The sequence below is a fragment of the Alexandromys fortis genome, unplaced genomic scaffold, assembly GCF_014885135.2.
Source record: "Alexandromys fortis isolate MF-2015 unplaced genomic scaffold, M_Fortis_MF-2015_v1.1 scaffold_170, whole genome shotgun sequence".
NCBI lineage: Eukaryota > Metazoa > Chordata > Mammalia > Rodentia > Cricetidae > Alexandromys > Alexandromys fortis.
Window position 1 is genome coordinate 857,284 of NW_026068084.1, and position 23,259 is coordinate 880,542.

Consider the following 23,259-nt stretch of genomic DNA (forward strand, 5'->3'; position numbering starts at 1 on the left):
TGTTGCAGTTCTTGTTGAAATATATTAAGAAATGATGAGCAAAATGCCTTTTTTTCCCATCTAAAATTCTATGACTCTATGAAAGTAGAAATTGCAATCCCCTAACCCAACATTAGGTGTATGCTGTTTTTGGTTCTGTGTGAAAAGTATTTGTTATGTTTGTGTGAGTGGATATGTATAAGATATACAGGGATATAGATATAATTTCAATATATTTTGTTCTATATACTCAAGACAAATATCTCATAAATGGGACATTAGGTAATAAAATTGTCTATATATAGAATCTCTATTGTTTATCTTTTCATATATTATATAGCTTTATGATATGAGTTTCATATAGTCTCTAGTTTCAAGGAAGATTATCTAAATCATTTTTATATATTTTCTTATTAATATTGCATTTTAAGGGCTATAGCTTCATAGCAAATTTTATTAGATTCTTTATGATTTTATATATATCAATCATTTTTTCCTAATGCAAGTTACAACCAGTACAAAGTTGTGATAAAAAATACATTGAAGTCTATTTCTTATTTTTTTTTTGCAAAAAAAGTTATGTGATATGTTACATGAAAGTTTAATGTTACTGAGATGTGAAGGGCTTGATACTGTCAGGTAGTGAGTGGGAGGGCATGGAGCATCCTCCCCCCGTTACAAGCTCTCTTTCATAAAAAATAAGTGTTTGTGCCCAAGCATTTCACAAAACACTGTAAGATAAGCGCTTTGAAGATCACAAAATATCACACACTGTGTACTCTTAACAATAATTCGGTATGAGCTGCTAGCTGGTAGTATACAATGTATTTCTTCAATGAAAAGGTAAAGCCAATCCATGATAAACACATAATGATCATAGTTCATACCTGATCTAGCCAGCTTTCCAATTTTACCATGCCCATAGACAGGATTTCCCTGGGATATTTTGCAGTCCAGTGTAATCAATAAATCAGTGCAGTTTGCATGATCAAGTAGCTTTGGCTTCCTAATATCTGTCGGATGACATGTGCCAACTGTGTCAGTTGTGCCCACTCACAAGGCGGTGGGGCCAACGAATACCTACTTATTTCTACAGTAAACCTTTAAATCACAAACGAAAGGATGAATGACCTGGATGGAAATGACATAACGCGACAACTTCCACAGATTGCGCTTGATGGGATCTCGTGGTCTGTTTTGAATTCATACTTTTTAAATAGCGAGACTTGCTAGGCTGATGTGTTTACATGTTTACACCACATTTTTTAAATTATTCTGTGCAATCACAATTAGTTTAATCACAACACTAAAAATGTATCCAGTGACTAGCTTCGTTATGAATAATCATCTTGGTCCTTAAAGGTGTATGCATCTTGTGCTCCTTCCTGAACAAATTCTTCCTTTTTCTCCCAGCCATTAGGCCAGCCTCCGTTCTCCTGTGTGGTGGCGCCGTAAGACTTGGTGGTACCGTAATTTATATAATTCTGCGTGATGTCCCCTGTTTCTTCATCCAGTTCATCTTCATGAATGAAGCCACATTTTTCTTCACTTGTTTCCTCAGGGTCTGCCCAAGGTTGCTTCTCTCCAGAGGCAAATATTGCATAAAATATGACTCCGCCATAGTGGACGAGCGCAGCGATGAGGAAGACGTACTGCCACTCTTCGCGGGACTGTGGTGAGAAAAGCCGGGCTGTGAGAGCGAACTGCATGATTGGAAAGCCGCCCTGGGAGCATGCTCTGCCGCCATGTTTCTCATGATGCTATCTTTGGGGTTACCAATGTCATGGAAACACTTCCAATAAACCTATTTGCCTTGTTATTTAAATTTTTAGGATAAAAGTTGGAAATAAACTCTTGTCTGCTGAGTTCAAGAATATTCTCTTTTACATTTATTAATTAGTCTTTAGCTTTTATATTTTTCTGGTTGGGGGCATCCACTATGTAACTGAGGCTGACCTCAAACTTGGTTCTTTCTCCTCAACACTAGAGTGACAGGCATGTGCCATCCCAGCCAGCTCTCCATTGCTTTGTCTTTCTCATTCATTTCCTTCATGTCCATCTATAAAACCTCAAATTTGAAGCTCTATATGTATATTTAAGAACTTCTAAATAATAATATTCCTCATAAACTCAATTCTGAATTGAGATTGGTGAATAAAGTTGGGAAAGGCTGTTTGTCTATTCTATAATCTAGGGGCAAAGGGTTGAGGGGCTTGGGAATGACATTCTTGCCACAAAGGGGATATCAATAATAGGCATTTCTCTTATATGTAGCTTGTCTCCTTAACATTTTTAAATAAGGAAATAATCTGTGGGCTATTGGAAGGGCTTGAGAAACACCTTGCTTGATGACTGGAGAGGCTGGACCTTCCAGAAGTTACTGTAGAGATCTGTCCCTCTGTACTTCATTTGTGCTTCTTACTTCGAAGTGAATGGAACACCCCAAGAACAACAAAGCCCTTTCCCAACCATAAGAGAGAATGTTCTACAATAGAATTGCTCTCCTACCTTGTTCTTGGTCATGGCACCGACAATGATAGGGCAGACCATCCCCGACAGTGTGCCAACACCATTGGAAATGCCCATCAAGATACTGGCATATCTTGGAGCAATGTCCAAGTGGTTCACATTGAATCCTGAAACAAACACAAAAACGTTGGCTCAAGATGGCATCAGCTTGAAGAAGCAAGGTAGAGAACATCAGAACACATCTTCCCAAAAGATACTGGGTGCACACCATGTGCTTTTCATAACTCCATTCAAGGGCATCAAGAGAAAGAAAGGATGTGCCTTTTCCAATACTTATTATGGCTCACTGCAAACATTCTCTTAACAAACTGATCAAGTACAAAGAAAGAAACAGTCGGAGGAAAGGTGAGCAATAATAATTCTAAGTGATGTTTCTGAATGTTATAACCATTTTCCAACACATAGATAATTGCTAGCAAAATCAAGATGTAATGTAGAGAGACAAAGAAGATAACTCTTACCAGAGATGGCAAATCCACTAAATCCTACTGCAAGCACCAAGAAGGAGATGGCCACTCCTCTAGTATGAGAGTAGCCAACAACCAGAAGCAGGGTGGCTTCCATGCCAAAACCTTTGGAGGCAAGCACAGAAGAGTATTAGTTTTTTGAGAATTGTTTACAAGGTATTTTGATCATATTCATCTCCTCCCCCAAATCCTCCTAGAACCACCCTCGCTTTCTTACTCATCCAATTGTGTGTCCTTGTTTAAAAAAAAAAAGAAACAAAAAAGCAATCAAGTCAAATATGTGGCCTTCTACTGGATTATGGTCAACTTATTAGGGGCTACACTCTTAAAGAACCAGTTCTCCTCTCATCAACTACCAATTGCTGATGGCTCCTTACCTAGAGGAAATCCAAAGCAACAGTGGCATAAATATAATTGACTTAACAACCATTGATGTGACTTAAATCCTACTCCACAAGATCAACCCCTATATGGCAGGCACCAGGCCAAGAACCTGAGGTTAGACAAGTCTTATGTGAGAAGTTTCTAATATTCCTCTGCTAAATCAATATGCTATTAATGACTTACCTTTAAATACATTTATGAACTTATCTCTGAACCCACATCAGAGAAGTTTCTGATTGCAGTAGATAATGATCAATGAGAATAAGAGACTACAGAAGTCCCAGCACCAAACAGAACATAGATATTGCGTGCATGTGCACGCAAATGCGTGCACGCACACACACACACCCACATCTTCAAATGCTCAGAGATCATTGTGGAAGAGGGTGCAGAAAGAGTGTAAGAAATAGAGTCAGCAGATGACTATAAGGAAACAGTGTCTTCTTGACACAGCAGGGCAGCTTCATATATGAACTCACAGCCATTGTGACAGTATGCATAAAACCTTACAAGCCTAAGTCAGACTGAACCCAACAAAATTGCTATAACTTTTAAAAGTATAGTATAAAATTATGGTAAAAATTTTTTATCTTATAAAATTATAGTATAATTTTTACAAAGAAACGAAGACTACTGTGGTAGAAGCTGCGGGCAGGCCTGCTTTTTGTCCCGCCTGGGTCCGCATGGCTAGCTTTACCCAAAATAATTACACGGAAACTGTATTCTTTTAAACACTGCTTGGCCCATTAGCTCTAGCCTCCTCCTGGCCAATTCTCACATCTTGATTAACCCATTTCTATTAATATGTGTAGCACCATGAGGTGGTAGCTTACCAGGAAGGATCTTAACCTACATCCATCTTGGAGAGGAGAGCTATAGCATCTGCCTTACTTCCCTTCTTCCCAGCATTCTGTTCAGTCTACTCTGCCTATCTAAATTCTGCCCTATCAGGCCAAGCAGTTTCTTTATTAATTAACTAATGAAAGCAACAGATAGACAGATGACCCTCCTCCATCAGACTACTAATATTTCTCATTCATACCAATATGGACAATATACCTCAGAAAGACATAAGGCTAATAATTTATGTCAGAGATTATTGGGGCATTCATTATATGCTTCTTAAGTCCAAATTAACCTGAAGTTTTAGTGACTAGAAGTTTAGTGACAATGTATACAAATGACTTTGTTAAGTGGGGGTCTGAAAATGAGTGTTAAAAACCTTGGCCATGGGAAAATGATTTGAAATAAGCTATGAAGGCGCATATCTAACCACATGTAGAAAATCAGATTCATACATGTAGATCACAGAGCCCTCAGACAGGAACATATGCTTGCCACTCCACAGATACTTACCACCACAATTCATGATCTTTCTCACGGTAGTTGTTGAAAGAATTTGTTTGCTTCTCAGAAAATCTGCAATTTGCCCCCCGATAGGCACAATGATTGTCATGACCAGGTGTGGGACCGCAGACAGCATGCCAACCTGACCAAAGCCAGAGGGGGAGAAAAGCAGGAGAGAATAAAGAGAGCAGGCAATTGAGTGACCCTGGCATTCTGAATCTGTCTTCATCTGCTCCTTGAGTCAAGGAAGGCAAAACACTGTTTCCAAATGCAAACTTGTTCTCCTAGAGTAAGCAGTAATGTCCACAGAGTAAATCGGGAAAGCTAAGTAAATTTACTTTGATCCTTTCTCTGTATTCTTAAAGAAGGAAAACTTCTATTGCTACGTTATGATTCAGTGTGTTCTGAATTCATGAATCAACCCTTCTGAATCTCGTCAGTGAGTCATGCTTGTTTATCCTTTCACGTCCGTAAGTGTGTTCGCACAAATGCATCATTGATGAGAGGGAGAATGCAGAGGAAGGGATCTCGGGAGGAAAGAGATGCCTTCGGCCCTCAGCAAGGCTGGATGCAAATTTTCCAATTTATTCAAAAGGTGAAAGACTACACATTTCCATTTTAAGACACCTCTTCTAAATTTCATAGCACAGATTTCAGTTATGAAAACCCCACGTGAGTTCTTCAATTTTACTCATTTACAGTCAAATGCAGTCACATGGTTATACTGTGGTATGCAGCCTTTAAACTAATTTCATAAAAATTAGGACAACCCCAAATCTAGCACTCCTTCAATACACATTTTTTGTTTGTATTTTGAGACAGGGTTTCCTTGTGTAACAGTCCTAGCTGACCTGGAACTAGCTCTTGTACACCAGGCTGGCCTCAAACTCTGTGCCTCTGCCTCCCGAGTGCTGGGATTAAAGTCATGCGCTACCACCACCTGGCTCAATACACATTTTTAACAATTAGCTATGAACAAGAGGCAGTTCCCTAGGCACTGAGGGAGAGGGTATATGAAAATAAAATAACACACTTAAATGGGCTATTACCACATGAATAGATGTCCTCACTTTGGACAACGTTGGGCAAGGGAAAGACTGGGATGTATTGTTTGTGACTAAGCGCATCTTCCATGTAGATTTTTGGAGATATGAAAGGCAGATTCTGTTCTTTGTTTGGAAGTGGCACACAGAATGTTGTTCACACTCACCAATGAGGATTATGGCCATGCCTAGTTGAGAGAGAAAAGTGCTCCAAGACAGATTAAAGGTTTAAACTGTTGGGTTCCCTCTTCTGCTTAGGGTGGGAATTTTTATACTTTTATTATTGAATGAGGAAGCTGATATTGAAGGGGCAATTTTTAAACAGTACTACACAGAGTTCTAAAGACCGAGCTCTTACTGTGCATATGCTCAGCAAATGGGCCACCTGTGGGGGAAAAAGGAAATTTAAATAGGGCATTGCCGTATAAACTGCTTGTTTACTTGCAAGTGGGTGTTCAGCAAACGTGGCATAAATAAAAAGAAAAGGTAATTGAGTGAGTGGAAAATATCATTGATTTTGAGAATAGCATGTTGGAAAACTACAGTGGTCCTTTATTCTCAGTCACCAGAGATATATGTCAGAATACAACGTAAATCAGGAGGCTGCTGCAGAGAACACATCCCAGAGCACACAAGTAAAGGTTTTCCCAGAAACCCAGGACATGCTTTCATTTCACAGAGGCAGGCTACCTGCTTGGGAGTGACGTTTCCTGTCCGTCTGAAAGGTGTTGCATCTGAAAAGAGCCTTACACTGGGCAGCCTCAGCTACCTACTGTTCATTCGGATAAACATTTTTTCCACTTTGCATTAGCAAAGAGCAAAGATAAAAACCTTCGTTTATTACTCTTTCAGCAGAGTCAGGAAGTCAGATGCAAGGAACTAACAGCTAGAGACCACTGAGAGGTAAGTTTTGGTCTCCGCTTTAGTGCCTGGAAAGATGGGATCCTCTAGTTTCCTAGGCAAAATTTCCTGAAACTTATCCATGTTTAGGTCTTCTCAGCTCTGGTGACTTATTATTATGGATAATTCGTTCTTCACACAGTCCTACTCATCTGTCCCCTCTTGGATTGCCTTTAGTTTGCTCATTGTCCGAAGGTTTTAGGAGAGTGAGATGGGTAGTTATCACCTGCAACCTATTCCTCTTAGTAAGTCCTCGAGCACCCCTCCTCCCTCTGCTGTGCCAACTGTATCTGAACCATTTTCTGAAGCTGTCAAGAGGCAGAGCATGAAGCACAGCCTCTCCAACTGAGGAACTCAAAGGAAACAAATGTGTCCTCTCATTTGATTGGCCCCTGTATTTTGAGGTTTAAAGGTGCTCATTAAAATCCTGGAATTGACTGCACTCTGATTTGCCATTCTCAGAGGAGCTGAAAATACTTACGTACATACTATAGGGAAATACACATACACACATACACACACACAAATGCACACACAACCCATACACAAAGAGTTAACTAATATAGTTCACTTACATTTATGTACAGTGTATGCATACATTAGGTCCTATATATAACTACGCAATACTGTATACAGTGTGTGTGTGCGTGCGTGTGTGTGTGTGTGTGAGAGAGAGAGAGAATGCATGTGAACTCATTTTGTCTTAACTAAGGAAGCATTTTGGAATGAAGATTAAGGTGTTCCCTGTGTGGTTCTATCTATAGGATATCCACGTTAGTGAGGTTTGAGAAAGCCACCTTCTATGCAAGCATATCATTTTTTTTATAAAATTTGTTTCACTTCTGAAAGATAGTATTAAAGCTCTCACTTATAGATAAGAAAATTAAGGATGCTAATTATTCAAAATTCAACCCCAAGTTGTAGGCCAACCCTTCATTGTAAAGCTTGGGTTCAAAGCCACAATCACCTGGACACGCCTAGATTTCCTACGTCCACCGTGATCTCAAATTTTTTTTTCAAGTAAGTTGGAGAATTTAAAACATTATTTTTATCAGCTTAATAAAAAATCTTCAGTCCACACAGCATGGAGAATGTAACTGGAGCTTTAGCTTAAAAATAGCAAGCTAATTAATCTATCCATATGTAAGTTCATTTAGTTTGTGCACACTGCCCCTGATTTGATTCAGGTGTTTTCAACTAATTGGAGACAGGAAGATCATGTCATTACCACCACTTGGCATCTCTTCCCACCCCCACGAGTCCTGGCTTTATTAATAGTCTCCGCGTGTCACATTTGCCCTAGATTGTGAAAATGGACTCACACCTCCAGCAGTCTTTGTCGAGAGGTGTGACACTCTCCGAGGTCCCAAGTCTGCCCTGCGATGTTTGATCAGCTCCAGGGAGAAGAGGCTGGTCTACTGCAGCCATTCTTCTCAGGGAGAAGGGAGCTGTTTCCTTAGAAACGGCCGCTTCAGAAGAGCTCTTAGGCCAGCCACTGCCCCGCTTAGGCTTTCTCTAGCCCAGCTCTCAGATAGCCTTTCAAGTAGAGACACAATATGAAGAGCCCGAGCCCAGCTGGACTTATGTAACAACACAAGGGGAAATGGCACAATCACTGCCAGCAAAGATAAATGGATTCAGAACTCAGCAGAGAGCTGCACACAGAGCGCAGAGCTGGCTCTCAACACGGACCTGTTAAGTGTGTGGCTAGATGTACACAGGTCCCCTGATGTATGACACTGTACAGGGGATTGGAACAGAAATGAGTATCTATGCCGTAAGTGTGTAACTAGTTAGTATACCTTTAGGTGATTTCAATAATTACCCTCAGTTCTGTTTTGCCAAGTCAAACAGGAATGATGATAGCTATCCGTCTGGTCTACCGGATGAGGTTATTCGTGAGTAGGAAAGAAACTGCTAGAATTTTCTATCCCTACACAAAAGGAGTGTTTAAAGTTGAGTTCTCCATTCTAGAAAATCTGAAAATACTTTTATTTCTGTACCTATAAACAAATTGTCTTACACACCCTGTGTGTGTGAATTGGCAATACAAGATGTTTTTGTCTATACGTTCAAAACTGCAAATATTCGGGAGAGAGAAGCAGTGCTGCGTTTCTGAATAAAACAACGTATCCTATAAGAGACTCAAAAAATGAACAAAGTAGAAGGGCGTTTTCAGCTTTTTTTGTTTGTTGTTTCTCTCAACTGGACAGGTCTGAGAACACAGACGGAGAAGAGGCTGATAATAACTGAAGCACAGTTCCATTAGAATGGGTTGTCTTTTTTTGTAGCAGCTTGCTTGCCTTGGACTGAAAGTCGTACTCTTTGTGTGTAGGAAAAGGGCTGCATCGTTGCTCAGATCCACTGAGATGTAAGCTACAGGAAGGCAGAGATGAGACTCTTTTTGCCTGGAACCCCAGAAATAAAGAGATACTTCTAGCAGGGAACAGAATAGAATAAGGGACACACACACACACACACACACACACACACACACACACCTTTCCAAAAAGTAAATCATGAAGGTTTGAAGACAAAATTTTGGCTAAAGGAAGGAATATTCACTTAAATACAGACATTATCCAGTATTTTAATAAAGTGAACTTGTACATACTTTGCTGATTTCAAATCCAAATACTTCCTCAAAATAAGCTGGTTGACTGATGAGCAGTAAGTAAAAGGTCCAACTCCGACAGAAGTTTGCAACGATGATCGCATAGACGGGCATGGATGTGAAAAACTTCCTCCACGGGGTCTTGAATTTCTGAAAACCCAAAGAGAGTGTTACTCTGGCTTAGCGTGTTTGGACTTTCTGTTTTCAGGAGCACGGCCCGGAACACGAGTATGGGATGGGATGGCAATGGCAGCTTTCCAGTTGACTTAGGCGTGTGAATAATCATGAACAGAGAAAACACAACCCCAGTCTATTCTTCGGGTTAAGCAGTCTGGTTTTTAAAGTATGCAAAATTCATATACAGAGAAAATAAATTCCAAAATTGTGGGTTCTAGTTAAATAAGATTTTAAAGCAGTTTTCCCCCCAGTAAAATACTGCCAAATCAATGGCTTCATGAAATCTAACATCTTGAAAGTTGAATGCACTTGGACAAGAAAGAAAATAAAAGAACATGTTATTGCCCACCCTCTCTGTCGCCTCGACCATCATCTCTCTGTAAATTCCCTTGACAGTTAGTGGAGAACTATACATTTTATGACACTGGGGTATAAGTTCCAGAAATAGTTCTGTGGTGTTGAGATTCACCAGGTACAGCCCAGGACATCATGGCCAACTAATTATGACATTTGAGTCTCTTCAAAATAAAAACAAAATACCTGGGGATGATTTGCTGTGGTTATAATACCTTTAAAAACTAAACCTCATGTACTTAATATTTTATTGACTTCAAACTATTTATCATAATCACAAATACTTTCTCTTGAAGACCAAAGCTGTAGCTGCCAAAGAAATGATCTCCCAAAATAACCTCATTCACTGTTAATCGTGTCCTTGTCATGATAATATGATCAACACAGGAAGCAAATTTCCTCAACAGATTTGGTAATTACTTCTGAGTGTCTAACCCCATAATTGTTAGTATTAAACTGTCTGTGCTCAGACATTCAAAAATCACTCAAAACATAGAATAGCAAGAACTCACGTTGCGGTGATCAGAAATGTATGTGATACCAAAGAGAGAGAGAGAGAGACAGAGAGACAGAGTAAGCACTGCAGCTTTTGGTAATGCTTGCTTTGTGAAAGCATGATAGTAAGCGCCAAGGGATAGGTATTTTTGTTTTAATCCTATATGTCACAAATGATGAAAATACTTTACAGATAAATAAAAATGGCCAAACACAGGAATGTGTGCATTAGGATTCCTCCGTGTGCGGAATGGATAAGATCAGCAATGTTTATTCCTACTGGCAGAGTATGTCTTTGCTCATAGCATGATTATCTTCCCTGAAACTGTATTCCTCAAACGGTAAAGCATTTTCCCAACAGGAAAAGTATTAATTTTGTAAAGATATATTTATTTTATCTTGTATATATACATATTTTGCCTCAATGTCTGTCTACGGACCACATGTGTGCCCAGTGCCCACAGAAACCAGAGAAGGGCATCAGATTCCTTGGTACTGGAATTACAGATGGCTGTGAGCTGCCCTGTGGGTGCTGGGAATTGAATTCTAGTCCTCTGGAAGAACAGACAGTCACTGTTCTTTCTTAACCACTGAGTCATCTCTCCAGCCCTCAACTCTCTTACTTTTTGCCTAAAAATTACCAGGAACTACAGGCAGATGTATGGCATTCTGACAATGTGCTGCTTGTTCAGCTGCCTTGTGAATGTGGTTATGACAGCAACTTGCCCAAATATGATCCTCACATTGTTCTGTATCTATATCACCTTTAAAATTATCCCTTAGAGAACAACGTAAAAGATTTAAGACAGCCAGTTGACTGTAATCTGTGATCTTTCATTGGATCCACGCCCAGAACAAGTGATTATAAGAGACTAACTACACAGGCAGGGTGATTCTTACAGGGGTTAGGTGGAAATCTGAATGTGACCCTGAGACCCTGGTTTGGGCAGTGTCAGTGAGTCACTGCTGGTTGTGTTAAATCTGATAGATTTCTATGGAAGAGAATATGGCACATTCGTGGGACAAAAGTTTGAAACTGTCTAAAGAAAAGCAAACAAACAAACAGGATAAGATTTCAACTGTGGATGGACCTGTCTGGAGCTCTGGAGCTATGTTTCCTGAGAAACATAGGCCTCATGTGTGGCCCATACTGCATGCCTTTTCATCAGGCTATAATTCATACGCAGGCTGTGAACATTCTTGGGCTAGTCTATTGCTCCCAAACTCTGAAAGAAATGGACCACATCCCTGAGACATGTTTCTTAAACTTTCCTATACTCCCTAGCTTCTTATTCCCTTGCTGCTGGTCCAATATACATAGCATTCTCCAGTCCACCTGAGCATGCATTGCTCTGGGCTCCTTTAAGAAGCACCCTGGGCTGCTGTCCCTGGTACTCTCGGTATTGTCTCTTCCCTTTTTAGTTATCTCTCTGGGGCATTTTGAGTGCTCTCTGTGGGAACTCTCTGGTCACAGATTTCTGGGACAGTACAGCTGCTGAGAGAGCATTGTTGGCTGTGTTAGCAATATTCAAACAGAACAACTGTGACCGTGCCACCTGCACTTTCATATGAAGAATTTGGTCTAATAACATTAAAAACAAAAAAAACTTGAAATACAAGTTCTAACTCCACTAGGAAAAAATATCCTGAGTGAGGTAACCTAGACCCAGAAAGATGAACATGGTAGGTTATTCATAAGTGGATAGTAGCTGTAAAGCAAAGGATATTGAGCCTATAGTTCACGATCCTAGAGAAGCTAAGTATCAAGGTGAACCCTAAGCAAATCACACATCGATCCACCTGGAAAGGGGAACTAGACAAGATCTCCTGACAAAATTGGGAGCAGGAGGTGAGGGTTGGGGGAGTAGGGAAGACAGAAGGGAAAAATGAGGAAGGAGGGAAGGGGTGAGGAGAACTTGAGGGAACTGGATAGTTGAGATGGGGGAAGGACAGATGAGAGCAAGGAAAGAGATATTTTTGATTGAGGGAGCCATTATGTGACTAGCAAGAAACCTGGCACTAGAGAAATTCCCAGGAATCCACAAGGGTGACCCCAGCTAAAACTCAAACAATAAAGGAGCAGCAGCCCAAACTGGCCTTGCCCTGAAGTCAGACTGATGAATATCTTAACTATCACCATAGAACCTTCATCCAGAAACTGGTGGAAACAGAAGCAGAGACCCACATCAGAGCACTGGACTGAGCTCCCAAAGTCCAGTTGAAGAGTGGGAAGAGTGAGAATATGAGCAAAGAGGTCAAGACCATGATCGGTACACCCACTGAAACAGTTTACCTGAGCTAATGGGAACTCACCAACTCCTGCTAGATAGGAAAGGAAAAACCATAGGACCAAACTAGTCCCTCCAAATGTATATGACAGTTGTATGACTGGGGCAGACTGAGGGACCACTAGCAGTGACTGCAGGATTTATCCCTACTGCTTGTACTGGCTTTTTTGGAACCTATTCTCTTTAGAGGGACATCTTGCTTAGCCTAGAAATAGTAGGGAGGGCCTTGGACTTTACCCAAAGCAATGTGCCTCACCCTCTCTGAGGAGTGGATGGGGGGCAGTGTGGGGGATAGGTGGAGGAGATGGAAGGAGGAGCAGGAGTGGGAACTGGGATTGGTATGTAAAATGAAAAAAGATAGTTTGTTTTCTTTTAAAAAATAATAAAAATGTGAAAAAATGTATTCTGAAAAGAAAAAAGCTCTAGTTCCATTTGATCTTATTTTAATTTTTTTTTTGGAAGTGACAGGAACACGTGAAACCTAGTAAGAAGAAAGATAACATAAAGCAAAGAAAACCAGTCTACAAACCACAATCCCAGAGAACTTAGACAACAATGCAGACACTAAGAGAGACATACAGAGATCTGATTTACATGGGAAGTAGAAAAAGACAAGATCTCCTGAGTATATTGGGAGCATGGGGACCTTGGGGGAGGGTTGGAGCAGAGAGGGGAGATGCAGGGAGTGGAGCAGAGAAAAATGTAGAGCTCAATAAAAATCAATTTAAACAAAAGGAAGAAAAGGTAATGGGGTAGAGGAAGCAGAAATTCAGACTGTGCTCTTCCTCTAACCCACTGGTTTTCAACCTTCATAATGCTGTGACCCTTATTACAGGTCCCATGTTTTGGTGACCCACAACCATAGAACTATTTTCATTGCTACATCATAACAGTAATTTTGTTATCATTACGAACTGTAATGTGAATATTTTTTAGAGATAAAGGTTTGTAGAGGGATAACAGCCCACAGGTAGAGAACCACTTAACCCATCTCCTTTTCTTTGAAAAAAAGTGAAGAAGATAGCAATCATTCTGGAAGATCATGGAGAAGGGATGGGAGTGGGAGAGAGAGAGAGAGAGAGAGAGAGAGAGAGAGAGAGAGAGAGAGAGAGATTGGTGCCAGGCTTTTACTTGAAAAGGAACTGCAGTGCAGTTAAGCCAGGAAGGTGGGATGAACAGCAAAATTACGTATAGACACCATAATGAAACGCTTACTTCCATTGCGCCTAACAGATTCGCGCTCTCTCCAATGCTCTCTTCTATGTACCTACGTTCTTCGTCCGTAATGGTAGGATGCTTTGCAGGACTCTCATAAGACACCAGAAGCCAGAACATGTACCAGACCATGCCAAAGCTTCCTGCAAACAAACAAACAAAGGATTAACAAGGAGGGGATCAAAGTCTCAGAAATAGAGTTAACAGTTAAAGGTTGAAGAGACACAGTAATCTCCATGAGGATCATTTGGTTTGGTGTGGGCACTGACTTTAGCTACTGCTTCCTGTCCTCTGTCTCTGGACATCAGGTTTCTCAGAGGCTAGCATCAAGGTTCGTATCTTTGTGTCTAGTTAGGTATGACTGATATCCAAAATACTCACAAGCAGCTACTACATGATAGAAGTTGGGAGCTTAGTCACACATCCCATACTCTGTTCCCGAGCTGTCCCAGGCTAGACACAGTGCCAGACAGTGGAAGAATAAGGAAGAAGACCAAGTTATTCGTTTCTGGAGGATCCCATAGAGTGAGAGGTGAATATTTTTCTTATTTACTCAGTAAAACACAGAAGAGTTTGCCAGCCTAAATAACCACATTAGATGATTAGAGAACTCCACGACTAATAGAGAAGCCCTTCACATGATGTGCCCCTACACTGGGTATCCTAGTTCAGACTTCGTTGACTTTTTAATTCTTGGGCTGGTAGGTTACATTCCTGGGCCACAAACTGTTTTCTCTCCCTTCCAATTCTCTTCTTAATTTACCACCCTCACCATGAATGTGTATTCTTGCTGTACACTACAAATCTGTAAGCACTAACAGGAGGAGGAATTCCAAGTGATTTATCCTGCTTTCCCACTACTGGCCACACATTTTTCTTTCAGCCTCTCTGCCTTGTCCCTTGGGTGCCAATCTGAAGGCCCCTGAGCTCACTAATACTTCTTGCTTCTCTGCTTAGTCCCTAAGGCGTCTTCCTTAATGCTGTCCGTAGCTGCTGGTGTGCTCTCTTCCCTTTAATCACTGAACATGGAAACAAATGTGATTTGAGGCCAGATGTTGTGGGAATCTCTAATAGATGCAGTTGCTACGGCAGGATTTTCCTAGTCTAAAATCTCAACTGTGTCATTCGTTGATTGCATAAATCCTTGAAGAACAGACCACTCCAGACATCCACTACAAAATGAAAAAGGTTTGAGTTTTGTGAATCAGGGTTATGCTGCTTTATGCTGTAGCCTGACCTCTAAGTCAGAATCCTCTTGCCCCAGTGTCCTAAGTGCTGGGATTTCAGGGTGTACTACAAGGCCCAGTTTTGGCACTCACACAAAAAAGGAGATGCTGTTTCCACCTCAAAGGGCCGTGGGCATCACACACTGAGCACCTACTAGCTGAGCATTCCATACCTTGACGCTCATGCATTGAGTTCTTCTGATGGGTCTGTCTAGCATGCCTGAAACTGCGCGTCATGCTCACTAGTTGAACTTATCAAACACATCCTGGGTGTCACTCTCTTCATCACTACCATGGACCAGAAACAGATTCATGTCCTGTGTCCTGAGCCACTTGGGGTTTGTGTAGCTCTTAACTTCTTCCATTTACTCTACTGTCCAAGGTTTACCACATTAATATTTAAAACAAAAACAGAATGTTTTATTCAAGATCCAGTTTCTGTCACAGACAGCAAGCTAGCATGCTTTGTATGATTTTTCAAATATCTAATGTTTATCATTTGATTCATAATCAATGGTAAATATTAAATGAGATTTAAGGAGACACAATGGCATTCTTGAATTCACATTTGTTTTTTTGCAATATATTCCTTCCATTTTCTGATCATAGTTTCCACTCACCCGACTCCTCCCATATCTTCCCCACCTTTCCACTCACTCAAGCCCATGCCCTTTCTTTCTCTCTTTAGAAAACTTCCTGTCAACATTAAGAAACAACTAACATTTGAGATGTGTCTGTGACTTTAGAGTCCCAAAGTATCTTCAAGTAAGTCATAAACTAAGCCAAATCAGGGTAGCAAGTAGCCATACGAAGTACACACTGTGTTGAGTCACAGACCCTTGTGAAAACCTAATGGAAAAGTTCTCTCTAGGGGCCCAGAGAGATGGCCCAGCAGATGACGACAACTTTTCTAACACAGCTGAGTTCCAGTCCCAGAATTCACGTGGTGGAAGGAGAGAACTGGCTCCAACAATAGTCTTTTGTCCTCCATACACACGCCATGGCATACATATGATACACGTACACACACATGTGCGTGCACACATACACACGAGAGAGAGAGAGAGAGAGAGAGAGAGAGAGAGAGAGAGAGAGAGAGAGAGAGAGAGAGAGGCAAACACATAAATGGTTTACACTACAGAACATTCACAGATCCAAAAATCTATCAATTACCCACATCTTCATTACCCAAAGGCCGACCCCTCATGATAAATCACTGTTTGTCGCCATTCTCTAAGAAGATGCATTTGCCATTTTGAGACTATTTCAACATAAGAACAAGTGGCTGTGGCCAAACTCAGAGGCAGCCAGACACCGCTCTACAGCACCATGTGGTTTAGTCTTTCAGATCCTTGTGCCCATACCCAAAGACGGTATTAGACACCTTGGAACGAGAACCTCCAGGGCAATCTGGAAAGCCTTCAGCTTCTTACTAGTACATCTTCAGTAGGATATCTTAATTTCAGTGTGGGAACTCAATGGATTTAATTTCTTTTTCCGTGAATGGTTATTATTGACACTCTATCAAAACTGATTGATGAATTAGCAGGACCTCCATCTTCCTGCCGCACACACCCATTTACCCTGAGGAGGCAGAATCAAGAAAGTGGCCAAAAAACAATAGTAGCACGGTTAATAAAACTCAGAGACAGAAGTTGGGGTTCAACTCACAGGTAAGAAAAGCAAAGAAGCCATTGGTTCTTACCGCAGTCCAAAAAATGACGAATCTGCCTCCAGCAATCTTAGAATGAGACTGAGAGTGTGAGCTGTCTCCTCCTGTCTTATCTTCCCCTTTAGGGCTGGGATTAAAGGCATGCACCACTGGGACTAAAAGCATGCGCCACCCGGTTTCTATGGCAACTAGTGTGGCTATTGGAATTAAAGGTGTGTGTCCCCACTGCCTGGTGTGTAAAGCTGACCAGTGTGGTTGTTTTACTCCCTGATCTTCAGGCAAGCTTTATTTATTAAAATACAAATGAAACACACTACACCTTAACCCTCAGCAGTTTCTGAGCAGGAGCCTCTTTTTTCCCCTCACATTCAGAAGCACATTACTTAATATCATATCAGACTCTTAGTTAACAACATGATTGCTCTTTAACACAAGAGACAGCAATGGCGGGAAAGTCACATGTAAAAGCTTTCTTTTTCTCTCTTCAGGAAATAAAGAGTATTTAAGATGAGAAAATAAATAAATTGTGCATTGTAAACAATCAAGTTCATGTTAGCCTACACATAACTCTATTGTAAACACATGTAACATACCATACACATAAAATACCGAAGACCATCCCGTGTACTGCACAAGGATGCCAGCTAAGGGCATTGCAATGACTGCTCCAGCATAGGAACCTAGAGGGGAAGAGAAGGAAAGTAAGGGAGAGCAATACAAGTTTTCTCCTTGCATGTGCCAGGATTGGCTCACACAAACACATACAACAACGTCATCCATGAATGCACACACACATGCACTCTACCCCTGCAAATACGTATTCACCTTATGCATCCTTACACAAAACCACAAGACCATACCTCAGATAACACCTAGGTAGCTAGGGCATAGCAAATTTAAAGAGCTGTAGCCGGGTGTGGAATGGAGAGGTGATTAAAAGCACTCATTGCTCTTGCAGAGGGCCTGTGCTCTGTTCCCAGAACCCACACAGTGACAGACCACCATCCATACCTCCAGTATTAGGGGATGTGGTATTCTTTTCTGGCCTCTGAGGGCACTAGACACTAGGTGCACTTGCATACATGCAGACAAATATTCCGACATCAGAAAAAAATTAATAAATCTTTTTAGAAAGGCATGTATTGTCTTGTACATAACCGTGCAGTTTTATCTTTGCATAGTGTTTTCTACTTTTATTTCAAAACTTATCAAAAATGATTGTGAAAATAGTATCTCAGATAGAGACAAAAGCTAGAATATTTTAAAGTCCATGTCTTAATGTGTACAAATTCAGCATTTACAGGTAATAACATTGCTGATAGTTTATTATGGGTGGGTTATTTATAGTAGCTTTGAATTTTAAAGTGAGCTTTTATTGTTTCTTGGTTTAGAAATGAAAATTTTCTTGCCTAACTATCTGGTACTCATAAAAAAAAAATCTTTTAAGATGGCCAGGCCTTCCATCTCAGCACTCGGGAGGCAGAGGTAGGCATATCTCTGTGAGTTCAAAGCCAGCCTGGTCTACACAGGGAGTTTCAGGCCAGTCAGTTCTACATAGCTATCTCAAAAGTAAGAAGTAAATAAACAGGAATTAAACTACCAATTCATGTATTTGAAAATGGTCCAACTTCTAAAATAATACAAAGCACAATGAAAAGCTGGTTTAAAGATGCTAGTGAGAGTTACAGAATTAAAATAGTTGTCAAAACACAAATACTTTATCAAACTTTGACTCATTATCCATTCCCTAACTGTTAACCCACCACAAGTATGCGATGCTCACCACAAAAGGAGGTGGTAGCCAACCTACTCCTTTCCAAAGGAGGGGCCCACTTGCTCCATATCCCATGACAGGCTGGATAGGTGACACCCTGTGGTGGGAAAACAAATATGTCCACTCAGGATGCAGGGGCACTTGGAAATTATACATCCCCTCCCCAGAGCCTGATTCTAATCAGATGGTGCCAACAGGCTCCTACTGAACCCATGAAATTCCATCTGAGACATTTTTGCCCAGACCATGACTGCACACAGCCTCTTCAGATGCCCTCATCTCTTAGGCTTTTCTCTCACCCTAATTCTCTTATCATTAAAGTGGGAGATAAGACTCTCCCCCAATCAGTTTGCCTGCAATTCTAAACATCTTGTGAAATTTGGACACCTTTTGTGAGGCACTACATTGAGTAGTCCCCAATACAAGGACCCTAAATCAGAGTTTAGCTATCTAGAAACTGACATTAACAATAACTGGCCCTTTCTATAATTTTGATTCTATTATATTTTATTTTTCCATTTTGGGAGAAAGAATGATCCTCTTGATGTTTCTATAATTATTTACTTCTATCACATTCCATGTAGGGAAGGGGCAGTTTATAGGTCAAACTTGGGTTTTTTTTTTAAAGACATTCCTTCAAAGTCTTCAGGATACCTCATCAAGAACCAATTGTATAGTTACATGACTAAGAATATGCTAAACAAACACATCAGTGTATTAAAGGAAAATGGACACAGGATATAATTCTCAAGGAGATTGGAGGGATGACTTGGCAGTTAAGTTGAACCCAAGCTTCCATCCACAACAGTCTCTGCCTCCTCTGGTACCTGCCCTCATATGTACATGCTCACATGCAGACATGCACACCTACACATAATCAAAAAATAATTTAAAAATTAATTTTTCAAAAAATGCTTCCAAGTCCTAGGAATATGGTTCATTGGTGGGGGGGGGACTTGCCTGTTCAGCATGCATACATGGAGCCTTGGGCATGAACCCCAAATAGATTGATCCCCTTACATTCCCACGCCTTACTTTTTATTTTGACATTATGCATTTCAGTTAGCATCTCTTTATCCACAGAGACAAAAATGAAATAATGCCACCCTGTAGTTCCTACCTCCACAAGCCCTTGCAATATCCTAACAAAGATGACACATCCATAATGCACTCTGGCTGCCGACGGGATCAGCATATTGAGGGTCGAGGTGAGCAGTATTGCAGCCCCAAAGACCCTGGAAGACAGAGATGGGAAGACATGGGACTCAGCAAGACTTGGACAGCTCAAGATTCCTTGGGTCAACTCAAGTGGTTAAGGAAAACTACAACCAGTTTTAAAGTAGATATTCTCCTAACAGAAGAAAACAATTCTTATGTAGATTGCCTAGCTGTCATAGATGGATCCTTGAATTACCTTAAAGTTACACAATATTTGATGTGCAAACAAACAAACAAACACAAGAATGGGCCAAAAGCGATCCTAGTTTAACGCTCCAGACATCACAAGGGTGGATCTCACAGCAGGTGCTTATCTTCCTTAATGTACCAGTGTCAATTTTCTTTTTTTTCTTCCTCTTTTTCTTCATTGTGGGATACAGAAGTGAGCAGATTTTGTCTGAAGTACACCCACAGAATCATATATCCACAATAACTGAAGAAAAGGGAGCAGAGAAAAATGTAGAACTAAATAAAAATCAATTTAAAAAAGAAAAAAATTGGAAATAAAATTGTTAAAGTTTCTTTTTCTTTTTGCAACTAAAATTCTCGTTTAACTTAATCACTTATAAGGGTTCTGTACTTTTCTCACTAAGAGGTAAAACACATCAGTGAGAATGCCAGAACTGGCCCCTTGCACAGAAGTTTGAGGAGCACACTCTTTCCAAGGCTCTAACTCAGTGTCACCAAGTCACACTTGAATCTTTCCATTCAGTCTGGCTTGGTTGCCTCATTGATGCTACAATTTTTCCAGAGATGTATTCAATATTCAGAGATGTATTCAGTTAAAGTCAAACATCAAGGCAGATAATTTTACCGTTTTCTCTTCTTTTTTCTTTTTTTAAGAAAATAAAGTATCTGTTTTCATTATACACACCAATCCAAGTTTCTACTCCCTCCCCACCTCCCATTCCCTTCACTTGTCCCCCCATCCCACTCCCACTCGCTCCTCAGAGACCATTAGACACATTGCTTTGGGGGAAGGTCCAAGGCCCTCCCTACTATATCTAGGCTGAGCAAGGTATCCATCTAAAGAGAACAGGTTCCCCAAAAGCCAGTACAAGCTGTAGGGATAAATCCTGGTGCCACTGTCAGTGGCTCCTCAGTCTGCCCCAGCCTTCCCACTGTCAACTCCATTTAGAGGGACAAGTTTGAACCTATGCTTGATAATTTTCTTAAAAATCTGTAACCACATCTGCCTTCCTTTCCTCCTCACTGGAGATAGGTTAACCCACCTCATGCAAACACTCTGTCCCCTCTTGCCTCAGTCATGACATGTTCCATTTGGAGTCAAAGATGATACAGTATGCTAAACTTTGGGGTGGGTGGCAGTAAACAATTCTATCTGGTTTGTTCAGCACATTTGTCTTCTTGTAGCTATTTTGGGATAATCTGGATTGAATTTGCTTTCTATGAGCATAACTTCCTGCCATGACCTTCTCTCTGCTGCGAAGAGTTTTAAAATGGTACTGTCCATAAATTAGTTGGAAAGAGGTGAATTCTTATACCTCTCCTTAGTTTGGAATCTCCAGTTCAGGACTACTGACATTCTGGAGGGATAATCCTCAGTTGTTGAATGTTGGCTTATGCATGGACTGATGTTTAATTCCATCCTTGAACTTGACCCAGTAGATACCAATGGCATTCTCCCTCCCAATCCCAACAGGCAATGTCAGCAGCAACTATCAGATATCATATAGGCAACAAAATCAGCCCCAAAGTGGAATCAGTTATAAACTATTTGTTGAATGCCAACCACAATCAGAGCTAAATTTAAATCATGCTAAGACCTCACAGGCTGTAACTCCACAACCACTAAAGGTCACATCGACACAGGTATTAATTCACCCACATCATTCTTTGTAGGTGTCCTTTACTAGAGTCTTTCTATATCCTAGAGTGTTTCTGCTTCTATAACCACACAACAAGCTCTGAATGCTTCTAAGTTAGGAATTCCCCCCAACTGTCCTTCTAAACATTATCATTGTTTCTGGAAGGACACTAACTTTATTCTAACTTATTAGGAGTAAAGTGTATCAAACTTTTTGAAGGCAACTGAGATTAGGATCTTATTTGATTTTAGACAATTGCTAGGCAACTGAGTATCAAAGTAATTGCATTTTGGAGCAGCAGGAGTCTTACCCTGTGTGGAAAGCCTTTGTGCTTCCTCTTGTCACTCTGCCAGGGCTGATGAAGCTTTTCCACTCCCAGTGCACCTGGGTACACTGCTTCAAATACTTGCTTGGCTGGATACAGAGGCGTGTATTGTACTCAGATAGGGGAGGAAGATTCTCAGAGCACTTGCTATACTGCCTCTAACTCTGATTTCAGCGAATCTTCTGAAGAATGGACTGCCTGAGTTAGACTTTTTTTTCCTCCCCTCATTTCTCAAATAAGGAAAATGCCTCAGAAAAACTGGCAAATGAAACAGAAAGTAATGAGACTGTGATATGAACCTAGGCCCTGGCTCTTTTGATAAGGTTTTTACTGACAGTCAAGAAGCCCGAGGAAGGCTCAGAGTGTACCAGGAGAAGGAAAGAGAAAAACAAGGAACCTGGAAGCAGTAATTGACAAAGTCTAACAGAAATACAAGGGAAAACTTACTCTACTGAGGGTGACCAGGAAGCTAAGCTTTCAAAGGAAAGCCTTCTGTTCATGTCTTGGACATGAATACAACAAAGGCAGAAATTGCAATAGGAAGTAATGAACCACAAGTGCTCAGAATTAGAAGTGGTTGTATTATGAACAATCATACATATAAGCCTCCTGTCCTATCCATGTTTTTCAATCCTCTTCAGGCATCATCTGATCTGTTTTTCTTGGGCCCCTAATACACTGTACCACATCTTCGGCCACCTTCAACAATGCCCTGTTTTCTGGTCTAGCCATGTGTCCTATAGTGGTATTTTAGTCAAAGATGGTCTATCTACTATTTGATTATGTTGCTTAGTGCTGAAGTCATTTTTTATTTGTGTAGGTGTGTTGTCTGTTTGTAGGATGATAATGCCAAATCATGCAGTTCTCAGACAGCATCTGCTAAGGCATAGCACATGCAAAATACATAGTAAATTATGTATGATTGTTCTTAAAAGATGTCGCCCTTGCTTGATTGACTACACTCCAGGGTGGCGTAGGAGGTCCTTCTGTCGTTGTGTTGCTTTCATTGGTTAATAAAGAAACTGCTTTGGGCCTGGTGATAGGGCAGAGCTCAGGTAGGCAGAGAAGACGGAACTGAATGCTGGGAGAAAGAAGGGTGGAGTTGGAGAGATGCCATGGACCTGCCAGAGACAGATGGTGGGAATTTTCCCCAGTAAGCCACATGGTGATATACAGATTAATAGATATGGGTTAAACTAAGATGTAAGAGTTAGCCAATAAGAACTTAGAGATAGGGGGCTGGAGAGATGGCTCAGAGGTTAAGAGCACTGCCTGCTCTTCCAAAGGTCCTGAGTTCAATTCCCAGCAACCACATGGTGGCTCACAACCATCTGTAATGAGGTCTGGTGCCCTCTTCTGGCCTTCAGGCCTACATGTGAACAGAATATTGTATACATAATAAATAAATAAATATTAAAAAAAA

General features: G+C 40.8%; 1 protein-coding gene across 2 annotated transcripts in view; it reads right to left on the reverse strand.

Annotated features, from left to right (window-relative positions):
* Positions 1-1,313: 1,313 nt before the first annotated feature.
* Slc17a6 (solute carrier family 17 member 6) overlaps positions 1,314-23,259 on the reverse strand; it is a 39,746-nt gene continuing 17,800 nt past the window's right edge. For both annotated transcript variants that reach the window (XM_050122098.1, XM_050122099.1), the window contains 9 exons: positions 19,585-19,699; positions 18,474-18,561; positions 17,284-17,370; positions 13,793-13,935; positions 9,264-9,413; positions 4,716-4,848; positions 2,970-3,080; positions 2,488-2,615; positions 1,314-1,649 (listed from right to left, as the gene is read on the reverse strand). In XM_050122098.1, the coding sequence (XP_049978055.1) occupies positions 1,314-1,649; positions 2,488-2,615; positions 2,970-3,080; positions 4,716-4,848; positions 9,264-9,413; positions 13,793-13,935; positions 17,284-17,370; positions 18,474-18,561; positions 19,585-19,699 (1,291 nt within the window). The remainder of the gene's footprint in view (positions 1,650-2,487; positions 2,616-2,969; positions 3,081-4,715; positions 4,849-9,263; positions 9,414-13,792; positions 13,936-17,283; positions 17,371-18,473; positions 18,562-19,584; positions 19,700-23,259) is intronic.